This window comes from Paramormyrops kingsleyae, chromosome 18 (genome assembly GCF_048594095.1).
Source record: "Paramormyrops kingsleyae isolate MSU_618 chromosome 18, PKINGS_0.4, whole genome shotgun sequence".
Lineage (NCBI taxonomy): Eukaryota > Metazoa > Chordata > Actinopteri > Osteoglossiformes > Mormyridae > Paramormyrops > Paramormyrops kingsleyae.
This window is the reverse complement of record NC_132814.1, coordinates 6,118,653-6,136,382: the sequence shown is the minus strand read 5'-3', so window position 1 is coordinate 6,136,382 and position 17,730 is coordinate 6,118,653. Positions and strand designations below refer to the sequence as shown.

The 17,730-nt window shown below is 43.9% G+C and overlaps 1 protein-coding gene and 1 long non-coding RNA gene across 2 annotated transcripts in view; one reads left to right on the top strand and one right to left on the bottom strand.

The window, feature by feature from the left end:
* LOC111838674 (uncharacterized) overlaps positions 1-17,730 on the bottom strand; it is a 106,092-nt gene that overhangs the window by 22,442 nt on the left and 65,920 nt on the right. The window lies entirely within an intron of this gene.
* LOC140579666 (uncharacterized) lies at positions 11,535-12,351 on the top strand. Its single transcript, XM_072702341.1, has one exon. It carries the CDS (start codon positions 11,535-11,537, stop codon positions 12,207-12,209), a length of 675 nt encoding a protein of 224 aa, XP_072558442.1. The 3' UTR covers positions 12,210-12,351.

Sequence of the window (17,730 nt, the reverse complement as noted above, 5' to 3'; positions counted from 1 at the left end):
ATAATGTTAAAATGACAGTGTATCATGCCTCCAGTTTAGCTTTTACATCTTCGGTTTGAAAAGTTGTTCGTGGTGTTCGTAGCTTCAAGCTTTCAAGCGGTGGTTGGTGTCTTGCTCCGATGTCTCTCGCGCTTAATAAACCCTGGGCTGTTGCGGTTTATGGCTCTGGACTCCGGGACAAATGTCGGGACAAATGTTCGGTGCCCCGGGGATTGTCTCGCTGTACCCATATTTGGAGTTTCCGTCGACGGGGTGAACTTGCATGCAATACCTCTCACTAGCTCCTACAGCTACTTAATTATTGTTACCTAAATGATTTACATCACGCTCGCACTACTTAAAATTTTCGTTACAACAAAAGTGAAGTTTATAGTCAATCTGTAGCCTCGCTACATAGTGGATGACTGCTAGCACTGTTGATTGTGGCCTATGTTTCATTAACAATCAAGCAGGCTGCATCTCAGTTACCATTGTCAACTTAACATGCTACTCCAGCACGCATCTCAAATCAAGCTTGTAGATGATATAAGCTGGTACTGTGGGGTCATCTTGTAGGCTGTCTGACATTTACTGAAAAATGTCTTTATTAAAATAACTAAGGCATTATTCTTTAAAGTTTTTTTATGTGTATTTGATGCGTGGTGCTAAATGCAGCTTACTAGTTCCTATAAAATGTAATTAAATAACTATGCCCACCTTCTTTAAAATGGCAAAAATATATCCTGAATTCTTACACACTTGCCTGATTCCGCAGTTCCTGCATCCCCCTACCCTTCCATGGTTTGTGAGATAAGAAAGCCTAATCATACTAATTTAAAATTATGCTATAACAAAACGATCTTTATGCATTTTAAGAAAAACGTAAACTATATATATATATATGTCTGGTGTTTTTGATTCAGTTTGATGATCAACCTCTAAAGGCCACCTCTTTAAATTTCTTAGCAAAATACCGAAATAACAGTTACTGCTAAACTGTTTTATTCCTTGTTTGAATCATCAGTGGCTATGCCCTGCTCATTTTCAAAGAGAGGTCTGTCACCTCTTGATTAAACTTTTGTGAAGCAATGCTAATTCTTGGCCGTTCCCAGTACCTTGTTAAAACTTCACACTTCTGCATTCCAAGGGGGCACCTTGCAACAGCTTATCAGTATCCTGTAATGTGTTGTAAAACAAAACTGTCACATATAATTTCAGCGTAAAACATGATGTCAGTGTTTTTACCATTACAAAATAATGCATTATTATATAAAATAGCACGTCGACAAGCACAACTAATGTTTTATCCCTTAAATTAAGATAACTAAGGCATTATTCTGCCAAATATTTAAAAATGTTTCGGTGTATGTTGATATATACCGCTCACTAGTTCCTACCGTTCTTGTTGCCTTATTGATTTAAAATTTCGATCCTTATGCATTTTAAGAAAAACGTAAACTATATATATATATATATGTCTGGTGTTTTTGATTCAGTTTGATGATCAACCTCTAAAGAGGCCACTTCTTTAAATTTCTTAGCAAAATACAACTAAATACGTCTTTTAAGTTATTTACTCGTTTTGATTACCTATCCGTTGGTGAAATTAGCTAAATGTTGCTGTGGTTTTTCGCGATGAGCTGCTCGCTCCGTTTGTTGCTACCGTTTTGAAATGGTTGTCTTACGAATCATTATTCTTTGTTTGATGCATGGTTTCGTGTAAACATCCGCGATTGTTTATGACTACACCATATGTCCAAAGTGGCCTGGGAGTGGAAAATTGATGTTAAAAACACATAGATTCATTCCCTAAAACTTATCGTCTAGGCTGTTCACGTTGAAAAGTGCTTCATTACTTTAAAAACATCACGTTTAAGGGGGCTTATTTGAAATAGCGTTCGCTCCGTTTGTTGTTACCATTTTGAAATGGTTGTCTTACGAATCATTATTCTTTGTTTGATGTACGGTTTCGGGAAAAACATTGGCGCTGGTTTATGACATTACGACAAATGGATAATAGCCTGGGAACGGGGGGCCAGCAAATGGATAATTGTCTTGTGAGCCGGTCTATCCTGAGGCAGGCGTCAACAGGTGCGTGGCCCCCGCTGTTTCATAGCCCCTGGTGTGAACCCCTTTAGCAAAATAAGAACAGTAGACAGCCCCACCTAGCGGTATGTGCTGAGGCCTTACCACACCCATGCTTCTAAATTTATGTTAAAAACACATAGATTCATTACCTAAAACTTATCGTCTAGGCTGTTCACATACATTGTATTAAACATTGCATTAAAACAGCACGTTCATGTTAAAGAGAATTATTTCTAGTTTAAAACTAGCAACAGGCCGTCTTTTAACCACCACCGCTTCTGGGGTAATGCCGTGTGCTCATTTTAACAAGGATTACCAGCGTTATTGTGTGATTCTTTTGTCAAAATGTTTATGGCGCTTTTACTTTATTATTCACATTGGTTGAAAAGTGCTTCATTACTTTAAAAAAACGTCACGTTTAAGGGAACTTATTTGAAATAGCGTTTGCTCCGTTTGTTGTTACCATTTTGAAATGGTTGTCTTACGAATCATTATTCTTTGTTTGATGCATGGTTTCGTGTAAACATCCGCGACTGTTTATGACTACACCATATGTCTAATAGCCTGGGAGCGGATGATTCTACCCCATGTTTGATTCTACCCCCATGTTTCCTCCGCAGGTGCGAACTCCCGTGCTATGCTTCACAGACACGTTTGATGTTGTAGCCCTTAAAAATAATATACCCATTGCATTATTCTAACATGGTATGTTGCTAAATACCGTTCACCAGTTCCTACAGCTATTAAATGTATTTAAATAAAATTGGTCATCTTGTTTAAAATAAAACTAACAAAATACAAGTAAATGCATCTAGGTTGCCATTTTTAACGTGTTTACGCCCCTCCCCTTCCCCCAGCGATCGACCATTTCACGCGGAAGTTTGAACAGGCCGGCCGCATGCCGGTGTTCTGCTCCGTTGCGGGATAATGGCCGCCTTGCTACACTGACGGAACCCAGAGCCGCTTTCGATGGATCTTCGCGTTTGGTGAAAATGCTTTTTCTCTTTTACATTGAAATAAACTGTTAAACTGATTACGGCTTTTCTCGTTTTTAAAAACTTGTGCTAAAATGTTTGCTGGTTAAATGTTTTCTTCAACCTAACACTGGTAAATATCGCTAAAAGTTTTTCTTCTTCTTCTTTAAACACGTTGGTTAAATGTAATGGGTTTAAAATGTTTGTGCTTGTTTCGCATTTGCTCTTTTGTGCTTGTTTCGCTCGGGGCATGTCTTTAGTTTAAAAGTTAAAGTTTGGGACTTGTGTAGTTTGTTTAAAATACGGTGTTTCGCTGGGGCATGTCTCTACTTGTTTCAATTCCGCCTGCTTTCCTTTCTTTCTTTTTAAATGTAACACTAAAGTTTTGCCCTAGCTTACGTTCATCCTGCTATATGTTTTATTATTCCTTAACAACGTTATTAAAAATAACACATTAAGAAAATACATGTAATGTATTTTTATTCTATTAAAGTTTAACAACCCCCCAAACCATACGACCCCCCTTTCGGCAACACGTGGCATAAGCATGTATGATACCATTTGGCCAAAACCCCCTCTCCCCCCCCGACCAATCAGAACAAAGGATACGCCCACATCCCTGGGTTTAAAATGTTTGTGCTTATTTCGCTCAGGTATGTCTTTACTTGTTTAAATTCCGTCTGCTTTTCTTTCTTTCTTTTAAAGAGTTAAAGTTTGGGACTTGTGTCGTTTGTGCTTAAAATACGGTGTTTCGCTCGGGGCATGTCTCTACTTGTTTAAATTCCGCCTGCTTTTCTTTCTTTCTTTTTAAATGTAACACTAAAGTTTTGCCCTAGGTTACGTTCATCCTGCCATATGTTTTATTATTCCTTAAAATGTAATTAAAAATAACACATTAATAAAATACATGTAATGTATTTTTATTCTATTAAAGTTTAACAACCCCCCAAACCATACGACCCCCCTATCGGCAACACGTGGCATAAGCATGTATGATACCATTTGGCCAAAACCCCCTCCCCCCCCGACCAATCAGAAGGATACGCCTACATCCTTATGACGCCTTATGACGTCATAGATGGGAGAGAGCTTTAAGCTCCGCCCAAACTGCCACATAACCTTTTTTGCTAACATATGTCCTCTCTTGGACCTGGATAAAAGAATTTGTTTATTTCCCTTTGGTACATAGAACAGTATGGACGATATAAAAGTTTTTAAATTGTCAGTAGTGTCATCAACAGAATGTGCATGATGTATAGATAGCCAGCATGTGGCTATCATGCATGTAGCTTTTATGTTGCAATCGTTCATGGTTTAGATGCATAGATAATAAAAGGGAACGTCTAGGAATAGGAAATAATTACTATATTTAGGGGATGTAGTTGAGGACCTGGTTAATGGGTGGGGGGTGAGTCCAGGGGCTCTGAACAGGAAGTGCACCAACACACCCATCAGTAGCTACCACTGGAGCAGCCAGGTTGGGTGTTTCCAATGCCTCAGAGGGCAATCATCAGGCAGACCTGTATCAACAGATAATAGCAGACTATGATGCTATACTGAAGAGATTATCTGAGGTTAGGAACCTAGCGCCCACACAAAATGCTTTACCCCCAGTACACTTAAAGTGTAGACTTACGTGATGCGTCTATTCTTACACAGTCGTTTCCATCAGCTCCCTCTCACAACATATTGTCTTATACACTCACCAACACACATAAACAAATCCCACAAATTACAGGGCAATACACCATGCAGCACGACTCAGTAAGCACCCCTATTATCTGTCCTGATGGCCTGGTCTCTATCAGAGACCTGTCGTTTCTCCACCGCAGGGAGTTCAGTGGCCTGTACTACGAAGCGGGGTTACTGGCTTATGGGGGTAACTTGGCGAGTAACTTGATGACGTGTGGTGTAACTTCGCGATTAACCGGTACTACGAAAGGTGGTTAGGTTTTACTCGAGGCATGCTGCTATGGCAATTTACGCTGCATCTCAAACCTGCTCTGAGCAGTTTATGTTCTTGGTTAAGTCGAGGTTTCTGCGTAAGCCAGCCCTATATAAGCACCACCCCTCCAACTACAATTTCTCTGAAGACAATGCCGGTGTACCTGGATGATCCATACGACATTAGTGCACGAATCGTGATGGACTCTCCCCGCAGGTTGAGGGTTTTTAGAGACTCGCAAATCTTTTGACAGCATCAATGTACAGGTATTTTTCCTCATAATATGCTTTTAGATCTGATATATGGGCTAGTAACTACACGTCTACCTTAGGTTCACCTTATCTTCACTTATTGGAGTCACATAAGGTGGTGGGTTGGAATTTGTTAGCTTCTTCTGTAACATTGATGATCTACTATTTTGATAGTTTTGCACTTTAAGGAAAAATTTGACAGGTTCACCGCGGTTCAGTTAGCCTCATATTGTCATGGGTCCGAACGGCACGGGAATGGGAACAGGCACGGAAGGACCACAGCGGGAGGCCGACCCTGACACATATTCGATATTCAGTTTTCTGGCCTTAATAACTTTAACTTAAGTAAGGTGGGGCGTTTTAATGACAGAATCGTGATGTCCAGTACACAGACAATGATGCACACTGACTATTTTTGCTCTTCAACCCATTTCGTGATTTTTGCAAAATCATGTTAATAGCTTATATAATAGGTCCTTTTAGCTGTAATGACATGGTGGTTTAACATTTTGGGCTCATGCACACTCCATAGGACATGCTTGCCTCATTTTGTTTCACAGCTATTCACCCTTTACTGCATTGCCCCAATGGCATATATTATGGATACAATGTAATAATTAATTGTTAGAGAGCAAGAGGTGTGCATTGTTCTCTGTTGTCCACTGATCAAAGCATACTTCAATAGATAGGCCTGTCTTATCTAGTTTTCAAGTTATTAACCCATTCATGTATTGTCCCATTGCACATTATACGGATATATTGGAACATTCAAAAATCAATTAAAATTTGTATGTAAAGCAATATTGGTGTCATGATCAGGACGCGAAGCAGGCGACAGAAGCTGTGCATATGAATCAAAAGGGGTTTATTCGTGGGGAACTCCAACACAAAGACACGTAACGTAAATGACAGACCTAGGGAAACAGACTTGAACGCAGACTAAATACACAGGACAAGCAGAGAATAACAGGCAACAGGTGATACCAATCAGGAGGTAACGAGGGGGGGCGTGGCACACACAAGGATCGGACGAGCTGGGCGTGACACTTGGAAACAAAGGGGTGTGCAACAGTTGCAATGAGCCCAAAATGCTAAATCACCATGGTAAACAGGAACTGCGGAATCAGGCAAGAGTGTAAGAATTTAGGATATATTTTTGTTATTTTAAAGAAGGTGTACATTATTATTTAATTACACTTAATAGGAACTAGCAAGCTGCATTTAGCATCATGCAGCAAATACACATTAAAAACTTTAAAGAATAATGCCTTAAAGAATAATGCCTTAGTTGTTTTAATGAAGACATTCTTCAGTAAATGTCAGACTTCCTAAAAGGTGTCCCCACGGCCCCTGCTTATATCATCTACAAGCTTGATCTGAGATGCTTGCTGGACTACCATGTTAAGTTGACAATGCACTATGCAGTGAGACTAGAGAGTGACTATAGCACCCCATTTAACCGCTGGTCCTTGTTTTTTTTTTTTTAAAAACTTTGACAGAATAAAGACTTTGTTATTTTAAGAGGAGTTTGACCTATGTTGATGTCCTGCTCAATGGTTTTGAATATGTCTGTCCAGAACTCAGATAATCGAAGGCAGAGCCAAAACATAGTTCTATCTCGTGTAATCCTCTTTGGTATTCCACCATTTGATACCATGCCCCCCCTTACTGGCTAGGCATCTCATCCTTTTAAAATGGAGACATGCCAGCCCCCCCAACATATGACACCACATGACCCCTCCCGTGACACCAGTCCCAGTCCCCGAGGAGGTCCCAGACTGTTGGACCACCGCTCCTTCCACCTTGGAGGAGGAGGGGCTCGAGTGGGACCCCTCGGGGACCTCCCTGATGGCCCCACTGGACCCCTCTAGGGGACTGACCCCTCCATTGGCTCCTGCTCGGCGGTCGCCTGTGGGTCCCTTCCGACTTCCTCCTTGACTCCTCTGCTTGTCCCTCGGCCTGTCTCCTCGTCCCCTTTGTGGTCCCCTCCAGCTCCGGCCTCTCGGTCGCCTGTGGCCCCTCCGGCTGCCGCCCATCGCCCGCTGTGGCTCCCTCGGGCTCCCCGTTGTCCCTTGGCCTTTCCCGTCTGGCCTCCCATGTTTCCTCCTCGTCCCTCTATGCCTCCCTTGTTTGCACCTCGTCCCTCCTGTCTCAGCTCCTCATCCCCCTGTGGTTCCTCCGTTCACTCGTCCTTTTGTTCCTCTATTCTGTTTCCCCAGGGTCTCCCCTTCTGATTTGTCTGTCTGCCTTTCCTGTCCTCTGTCAGGTGTTGTCTTACTACCTGTCCCTGTGCCATAAGGGAGATATGTACCGTAAGTTTCGTGTACGTGCCATAAGTGTTACGTGCCGTAAGTTCGGGAGGATACCCTACAGGTTCTTTAGACGTCCTGCCCAATCGCCCATTCGTTAGCCGCTCTTTCGACTCCGCCTTTTGGACCTGGCCCCGCCTCCCTCGCCTTCGGAGCAGCTTCCGGTTTGCCGTCAGAAGAGGCCGCCGCTTCATCACTTCATGTGCTCACTGCTTGCTTCTCGCCTGTTAGCTCGCTCTTCATTCGCTTTGCTTTTGTATGATTGCTCGTGTATAACTATTTTGTTCCTGGTTTTCGACTCTTGCCTCATCCCTTTTTGAACTTTAGCCCTGGTTTTGACTGCTTGCTTTGTTTTTGAACTTTCGCCGGTACTTCGAATTCGCCTCTTTGATCTCCCCTCTGGATACCTTCGCTTCGGCTATGTGTTTGCATGTTTCACTAGGTGTGTGTAAGGAGTGTCTGCCTATTTTGTTAAACGTGGGGATTACTGTTAGTTTGATTAAGGAGTTAGGCTTAGGCATTGTTGTTTCATTTTACCCTTTTTGTGTTCACTTAGGATTAGCTTAGCTTGGGGTTGTATTCGGTAGATTCAATTCAATTTTATTTATATAGCGCATTATCACAACATTACATTGTCTCAATGCGCTTTACATTTCTGCCTCGTAAGGACCCCCCATTGAGTAAGCCAAAGGCAACGGTGGCAAGGAAAAACTCCCTAAGAGGAAGAAACCTTGGGAGGAACCAGACCCAAAGGGGGAGCCCATCCTCCAGGGGCCGGCAGATGGGTCAAACAAACAAGATGAAATGACTAAGCTAATACAGACAAGATGAAATGACTAAGCTAATACAGGGGTTGAAATATATGTCTCAATGCAGCGGCCGACCGGTGCAGGCACGTGGTGCTTGATGCACGATGGCAGGATTAATAGACACACAGCCGCAGGATGGATGGCGAGGCATCGTGTTGAGCCAAGGGCAGGCAGGTTGGAGGGTAGTTGCCGGAGGTGGAGGTAGTTGTCTTGCAGGCCGCAGAAGCATAAACTCTTCAACGACATTGTGCTCCATGGAGCACACCCCAGAAGGGGTGAGGGAGGAAGTAAGAATAATTGTGTATTAGCCAGAGTTGAGGAAACCAGAGGCAGTGCAAGCAAAATGATCGAGTGCAATATTCGTCTAGGCTCCGGCAGATCTGAGTATAGCAGCATGAGAAAGAGGGAGAGACAGGCGGGAACACAGGCATGGGGACTCCCTGAACATCAGCACTCTAGTGTAGAGCTAGAGTGACAGCACTGACGCCTCAGTTTATCCAAAGTCAATGACACCGATCCCCACCCAGCTCATCACCTCATACTGTTAGTCTGACTGGGAGTGAGGGACTAGCTGGAACCAGAACTAGGTTTCCTATACGCTAAGCTATACAAGTGCGTTTTTAATCTAGACTTGAAAAGCGAGAGTGTGCCTGAATCCCGCACATCCGCCAGGAGACCATTCCACAGCTGTGGAGCTCTGTAAGAGAATGCTCTGCAGCCTGCCGTAGCCCTGTCTACTTTAGGAACTAATAGATATCCTGCTCCTTGTGAACGAAGCAGGCGAGAAGGGTTGTAAGGGACCAGAAGATCATTGAGATATTGTGGTGCAAGGCCATTCAGAGTTTTGTAAGTCAATAGTAATAATTTGTAGTCAATCCTAAACTTGACCGGTAGCCAGTGCAGGGAAGACAGGATAGGGCTAATGTGATCAAATTTTTTAGTTTTTGTTAGAACTCTGGCAGCTGCATTTTGTACTAACTGAAGTTTATGTAGGGATCCAGATGGACAACCCGAAAGGAGGGCATTGCAGTAGTCCAATCTAGAAGTTATAAAGGCATGTATTAGTTTTTCTGCATCTTGAAAGGACAGCAACTTCCGAAGCTTGGCTATGTTCCGTAGATGATAAAATGCCGTACTGGTAATGCTATTTATGTGAGCACTGAAGCAGAGGTCGGAGTCTACCAGGACACCAAGATTTCTGACCACTGTTTTAAATTGAGTAGGGAGGCCGCTAGGGTTGGGGTTTACAAACTTATTGCGGGCCTCCTTAGGACCGATTAAAAGAACCTCAGTTTTTTCAGTATTTAACATGAGGAAATTCCTTGCCATCCAACAACGGATGTCTAGCAGACAGTCGGCTAAAGAAGAGAGCTGGGATGCGTCACTAGGTTTAACAGATATATACAACTGTGTATCATCAGCATAACAATGAAAATTAACACTGTAATTTCAATTTTGTTACCAAGCGGTAGCATATATAGATTGAACAGTAGGGGGCCCAGCACTGATCCCTGCGGGACACCATATCTTACTTTAGTGGCTATGGATGACTCATTGTTTACATGGACAAACTGGTAACGATCAGTTAAATACGAACGAAACCACAGTAGTGCTGTCCCTTTAATGCCAATCAATGTTTCCAACCGGTCCAAAAGAATATTATGGTCTACAGTATCGAATGCTGCAGTTAGATCCAGTAAGAATAATAGCGATATACAGCCACGGTCGGAAGCCATAAGCAAGTCGTTTATCACTTTGACTAAGGCCGTTTCTGTGCTATGATTGGGTCTGAAACCAGACTGATATAGCTCGTTAGCATTATTATCTTGAAGAAAGGAGGACAGCTGGTGAGCAACAACTTTCTCAAGAATTTTAGAAATGAAGGGAAGATTTGAGATGGGTCTATAGTTTCCTAAGTCACTAGGTTCAAGATTTGGTTTCTTTAGGATAGGTCTAATAACAGCCATTTTAAAAGATTTAGGAACATATCCAAGACTAAGAGATGAGTTTAACAAGTTTAACAATGTAGTGCTAATCAGTGGTGCAATTTCCTTAAGTAGATTGGTGGGTATTGGGTCAACAAGGCTAGTAGTGGGTTTGCAAGAGGAAATTAACTGAAGGAGTTCTGTCTGCACTACAGGAGTGAAACATTCAAAGATGTTATCATTAGTACTAATAACACTAGCACTAGCAGAGGATTGGTGGTTGTGTGCAACCGTGGGCGTGCTCGTGATGGTATGTCTAATCGTGGTTATTTTATTATTAAAAAACGCAATAAAGGCATCACTACCAAGAGCTTCTGGGACTTCTGAGTTTAACATTGAACGATTCTTTGTTAACCTAGATACAGTTTCAAATAGGAATTTAGGATTGGTTTTGTTATTTTCTATTAGTTTAGAGAGATACATAGACCTAGCAGTCATTAGTGCATGTCTATACTTAGACAGGCTCTCTTTCCAGGCAAATCTAAAAACTTCTAATTTTGTTGACCGCCATTTGCGTTCTAGCTTTCGTGAAGCTTGTTTAAGTTCACGTGTACGGTTAGAGTACCAGGGGGCAGGTTTCTTATCTCTATGTTTTATTTTCTTGAGTGGTGCTACATGATCAAGAGTGGTACGAAATGATTCTACCATGTTCACGGTTACCTGTTCAAGTTCATTTACACATGACACTTCAGAGGTTAGGTTAAAGGACTGTGGGAGCTGTTCCAGAAAAGTTGCAGCGGATAATGGTTACTCTTTCTCCAGAATTCACAATTTGGTGACGTGTTTCCTGTTTGCTGTTTCCTGCGTGAGCGAGACTGGTTGCTACCGCGCGAACTTTTAAACCATAACTATAACCCAAATAATACTTAGAGTTAGAATTAAGCAATCGGATAAATCTTGGCAAGCTTAATAGTCTCCTGATAATCTTCCAAATCCACGATGGATTAATCGCCTCTGCCTCCGGAGTTTTTCCCTGCTAAACGTAAGTATATCGCTATGGCTCCTGTCGTTTGCTCCGAGTGCAGTATGTTTAGTTATTCTTCTCCCGTCATTAGCGGTACGTTTGTCTGCGATAAGTGTAAGCTAGTTGCCAGGCTGACGGAGAAGATCGCAGACTTAGAGGGACGCATCCGGACATTACGGGAGATTCAGGAGAGTGAGAGTTTTATTGACACAGTGTTAGCAGCTCTGGATATGTCCGCTATAGTGAGCCAGTCTCCCCCCGCTCCGGCAGCAGGGCCTTCGCAGCAAGGCGAGTGGGTGACGACCCGGCGGCATAGCCGTAAGTCCAAACAGGACTCACACCGGCACCATTCACCCATTCGCGTTTCCAACAGGTTCTCCCCACTCAGTGAAACACCCACTGAGCCGCCTGTTGAAAGCACTCTGGTAATCGGCGATTCTATGCTAAGAAACGTGAGAGTAGCGACTCCAGCGGCCGTAGTTAATTGTCTCCCTGGTGCCAGAGCGACCGACATCTTATCAAACTTAAAAGTGCTGGCTAAGAGTAAACGTAAGTATTCGCATATTATTATCCACGTCGGCACAAATGATGTCCGATTGAGGCAATCGGAGATCACTAAAGCAAATTTCATAGCGGTGTGCAGCCTTGCGAGGAAGATGTCCGCGTCATTAACATGCTCTGGCCCTATCCCTGCTAGACGTGGCGACAAAATGTACAGCAGATTATCGTCGCTGCATCGCTGGCTGTCGGAATGGTGCCCGATAAATGGTGTGGGTTATATAGACCATTGGCGGACATTCTGGGGTAGGCCTTGGCTTTTGAAGAGGGACGGTATTCACCCCACGTGGGCTGGTGCCGATCTCCTGTCAAAAAGCATAGCTCACAGTCTTAGGGCAGATTGCTGACTAACCAGAGCCAAGCCAAGGCGGCAGGCAAAACGGCTTAACCGACCGCCTGCTAGTCGCTTAGAGTCGTCACCCAGGCTTCATATTATTGAGACTGTGTCTGTTCCCCGCGGTTTTAATCGTGGGGGGTCATTCCATCGTAGTTCGTGTTTTTCAAACCTTAGAGAAATTAGACCTATTTCAACTCTGGATAGTAGGTGTAATGCAAACCTAGAACTTGGACTCCTGAACATTAGATCGCTGGCTCCTAAGACATTGCTCGTAAATGAAATCATTACTGATTCTAATCTTAGTGCCCTATGTCTTACTGAGACTTGGCTAAAACCAAATGAGTTCTTGGCACTAAATGAATCCACTCCAGCTGAGTATAGCTATAAGCATACTCCTCGACCCGATCGCAAAGGTGGCGGAGTTGCTGCAATATTTAAGACCGACCTAGGAGTGCGTGAAAATACTGGTTATAGCTTTAGTACGTTTGAATTTATTATTCTAAATCTTGCAAGCACATCTAAGTGTAGTTCTACACCTCCAATCACCATTGCCATTGTGTATAGACCGCCAGGCCCCTATAGCAATTTCCTTAAGGAATTTGCAGATTTCTTAACAAGCTTGGTGGTTACTACCGACAAGGCCTTGATTGTTGGTGATTTTAATATCCATATGGAAAATGAAAGTGATCCAGTAACAAAAGCATTTACTGCCATTCTTGACTCTGTCGGTGTACATCAGAATGTAACTGGGCCAACTCATGCCTGTAACCACACCCTAGACTTGATTCTTAGTCATGGTGTCCTGGTAGAACACATATCAATTATCCCTCAGAATCCTCTACTGTCAGATCATTACCTTTTAACATTTCAAATACAACATAACTCCCCTAAGGCCCCAGACCAGAGGTACGATACTAGACATTCCATAGCCTCATTATCCGCTGCAACTTTTCTGGAACAGCTCCCACAATCCTTTAACCTAACCTCTGAAGTGTCATGTGTAAATGAACTTGAACAGGTAACCGTGAACATGGTAGAATCATTTCGTACCACTCTTGATCATGTAGCACCACTCAAGAAAATATAACATAGAGATAAGAAACCTGCCCCCTGGTACTCTAACCATACACGTGAACTTAAACAAGCTTCACGAAAGCTAGAACGCAAATGGCGGTCAACAAAATTAGAAGTTTTTAGATTTGCCTGGAAAGAGAGCCAGTCTAAGTATAGACATGCACTAATGACTGCTAGGTCTATGTGTTTTTGTTTGTTTCTTTTGCCTTTGTCACTCCTGACGTTCGTTACACCCAGTGTTTGTAAAGTGTCTGAAAAACTATTAAAAAAACAATAAAAATACCCCCGTTGTGTCCGATGTTTCCTTCTCCTAGCCCTGGTTGTCTTGTCCTTCCCAATCCCTCCTTCCCTTTCACTTTGTTAAGCTCCAACCCTAGACTGGAGTGTAACAAAATTGGAGGCTCGTCCTGTCCTTTTTTCATTTTCGTGCTTTTCTGTCGGATTTTTTTTTGTGTGGGGGGATATTGTAGCCGTAGTAGTATTAGTGATGGCCCAGTTCGATCTCATCGTTTTTACCCTTCACCCCACACTTGAACAATTCGATGAGTGCTGTAAGGATGATCTGCTGAAAATTGCAGAGTTCTTTAATGTTGTGGTTCCCGCTGAGGCTTCTAAGCGGGTTATTAAGCAGATTCTGCTTGACCAACTGATTTGGCAAGGTATTCTGCCTGAGTTGGGTGTTGCTGCCACCCCAGTTTGGTTGTCTGCTGTAGCAGAGGCCAGCGGTGACAATCTAGGGATTGGACAGCACATGGATCTTGGAGACCCTCACTAAACCAGGGAGGACCATTTGCTTACAATCAAGCTATGGGAGCTTGACCTGGAGATTAAATGGCAGGAGTACCAGGCTCAGCTTCTCCGTCTCTGGGCTGTGGAAGTTGAGGCTGATAAAGAGCTGGAGTTACGGCGGTTGAACATTGGTGAACAAAAACCTGTGCCTCTTCCGCGTAAGGTACCCACACCAGGTACGACTCCACAAGCAGGCTGATGCCCCAGACGCTCCTCGGCCTAGGCCCCATTCTCCCTTGAGTTTGCCTGTCTCCCCAGAAATTGGTAAGTCGAGCTTTGATGTGAACCGATACATTGGTCTTGTTCCTGTGTTTCGGGAAAATGAGGTAGACGCCTACTTTTCCAGTTTCGAGTGCATTGCTTTGACGTTGAACTGGACCAAACATCTTTGGTCGTTGTTACTGCAATGCAAACTAGTGGGTAAGGCACAGGAGGTTTGTTCTGCTCTTGCGTTCGGGCAGAGCCTCGATTAAGATACCGTAAAGGCTACTGTGCTTACGGCATATGAATTAGCACCGGAGGCTTATCGACAGAATTTTAGGAAGCTCAGTAAATCCGTCAGTCAAATACACATGGAGTTTGCACGCAAGAAAGCGGTACTATTTGATGAATGGTGCAGCACAAGCAGGATTTCCGATTTCGACCAGCTGAAAGAGCTGTTACTCTTAGAGGAATTCAAAAACTGTATTCCTGACCGAATTGGAGTCTATTTGAATGGTTGCTTCTTTAACTGAAGCTGCCACCCTCGGTGATGAGTTCATACTGGCTCATAAAGTTGTGTTTACCCTGACTCCTCTACCTCGTAAAATTCACCTCATCTGGTTGTGGCTTCTCCCTCGTCAGCACCGTCTCCACCACCCATGGAGAAACGCGAATGCTTTTATTGCCATGAAGTGGGTCATATTATATCAGTTTGTCCTGCGCTAAAGCGCAAGGAAGCTCGTGCAGCAACCAGAAAGGTGAATGTTACTGCCTGCCCCAACAGCTCTTCACCCTCCTCTGGTATTGACGCTGCTTTTGAACCTTTTGTATTCGCTGGTTCTGTTTCGCTTAGTGAGACTGAGACTCGGCACCCTGTAACTATCCTGCGGGATATGGGAGCCGCTTCTTAGTGGAAGGGGTTATTCCCCTGTGTAATGAGACATACTGTGGTAACGATGTGTTAGTACAGGGTATTGACTTGTGTGTGGCTGGTGTTCCTCTGCACACGGTGAATTTGTGTACTTCCGACTTTTTGGGATATGTGCATGTTGCGGTTAAGCCTCAGTTACCTGTCCCAGGTATTACATTTATCCTTGGGAATTATATAGCAGGAAAGAGAATCGTTACCTTACCCAAGGTAGTTCTGTACCCTGTGATCGTTGATGATGACGTAGCAGTGGATTTGCCCCAAGTATTCCCTGCTTGCGTGCTTACGTGGGCCCAGTGGCGCTAGCTCGCCGATATCGACCTCGCAGACATGTTTATGTCTAGACCAGTGATAAAGAAACCTTTGGAAACTGAGTCTATGACCCCGGTTCACGATAACCCTATTGTCTCCCCTGAAGTTCCCTCCACTAGGGATGCACTGATCTCGGCACAGAAAGAGGACCCCTCCTTGGAAACCTGTCATTCCTCTGCTATGGACAAGCCTGATGTGAAGAAGCATCCCACCGCGTACTACTTCCGCGATCAGGTTTTGATGCGACAGTGGTCCCCACCAGACTCACCTTTTGAGTGGGCTATGGTGTTCCAGGTGGTAGTACCGTGATTATGTGTTGTCCTTAGCTCATGATCACCCATGTGCAGGTCACCTTGGTATTCGAAAGACCTTGTCCCATGTTTTGAAATATTTATTTTGGCCAGGTATAACTTCAGATCTGAAACGGTATTGTAAGTCTTGCCATGTGATAATAGACTGTGTCGATCCGTTACCCAAAACTCGTTTGGGCAACTGCTAGTTGTTTACCTTGATGTGTGCTGCAACATGTTATCCTGAAGTTATTCCCATACATAGCCTTCGAACCCCGGTGATAATCAAAAACTTGATTAAATTCTTCACTACTTTTGGGCTCCCTAAGTATGTACAATCAGATCAGGGAACCAATTTCACATCTAAACTTTTTGCTCAGGTAATTCATGAATTGGGAGTTTGTCATGCCGTTTCCAGTGCCTACCACCCAGAAACTCAGGGTGTGCTGAAAAGGTTCTACCAAACATTTAAGAATATGCTTTGCACATTTTGTTTAGACGCTGGAAATGAATGGGATGAGGGGGTGCCTCTCCTCCTTTTTGCTATCTGTGATACGGTGCAGGAGTCTACTGCACTACTACTACACTAGTCCGGCTGAACTAGAAGGTACTGCAAGAGCAGTGGTTGTCTCCCTGGGTATCTCCTTCGTTAGTGCTCTCTGTGAGCACATGTTGGCAGTCAGGGAGCTAGCCCGGAGGTCCCTGGCTGCCTCACGGGATAAAATGAAAACCCGCTTTGATAAATCCACACAAACCCGTTCTTTTCAAGTTGGTGATCATGTTCTTGTCCTTCTGCCCCTCACTGGTTTTTCTCTTTGCGCCCATTTTTTCCGGCCCATACGTCATACAGTCGAAACTAAGCTCCATTAATTATGTATGTCCCGTGTTCCCAGTTTCGTCTCGTCCTTCACCTCCACTGAGACACGCCCGGAGTGCGGGTTCTGTAATTACCTGCTCGTCTGATCCTCCTGTGTGCCACGCCTCCATTGTTACCTCATGTGAATTCCTGATTGTTCTCAGCTGTTCTGCATTTCTGTCTCTTAGTCCTTTGTATTTAGTCTGCGTTCAAGTCAGTCTACTCAAGTCCAGTCATTGAAGTGTTGTGAAGTGTTTTTCGTGTTTATGTGCTTTGCTCGCATTAAAACTTCTGTCTGCCTGACTCTGATTCCCCACTCCCGGCTCGCTTGCCCTGAGCATGGACGTGACAGCTTGTAGATGATATAAGCAGGGGCCATGGGGACACCTTGTAGGAAGTCTGACATTTACTGAAGAATGTCTTTATTAAAACAACTAAGGCATTTTTATTTAAAGTTTTTAATGTGTATTTGCTGCATGATGCTAAATGCAGCTTACTAGTTCCTGTCATGGATCCCCGACTGACGTCACGAAGATCACGCCTCTGGGGATTCCTTGATCCTACCTTTCCCGTTTTAACGAGCTGTCAGCTCTACGCCGCTATACCGGGTTGTCCGGTTTCTCCGGTCCTCTTTTGCATCCACCTACCGCAAGCTGTTGCATTTCATTTCTAGATTAGGGAGACTATTTTAGCCATCGGATCTTGCAGCCTGATGCGAGATCTTCAAGAATTATTCCTGAGTTCGAGTGTTTTTTCTGGTTTTGTCTCTCCGTGTTCTCTGACCGTTGTTCTGCCGTTTTGACCCCGAGTTTTTGTCCAGCCCCTTTGATGCCCGACGTGAATCGCTTGACCTCCACCTGTACCCCGACTACGAGACCTGCCCAGCCCCCAAGACCGACTCCATACATCGCCCGACCCCAGCCTGTCCCACGACTACAATCCAGCCTGCTCCTTTTGTTTATTCTGAGCGATACGTTTGCCAGTAACCTTCTAATCTTCAGACAGCTTTCACTTTATTTATTAAAGTCACTTGCACCTGATTCCGCAACAGCGTCCTCTTTACCCCTACCTAATCCATCAC

Excerpts from the sequence above, each read along its gene's own strand:
- LOC140579666 (XM_072702341.1), top strand. The coding sequence starts at position 11,535 with ATGTCCGCTATAGTGAGCCAGTCTCCCCCCGCTCCGGCAGCAGGGCCT.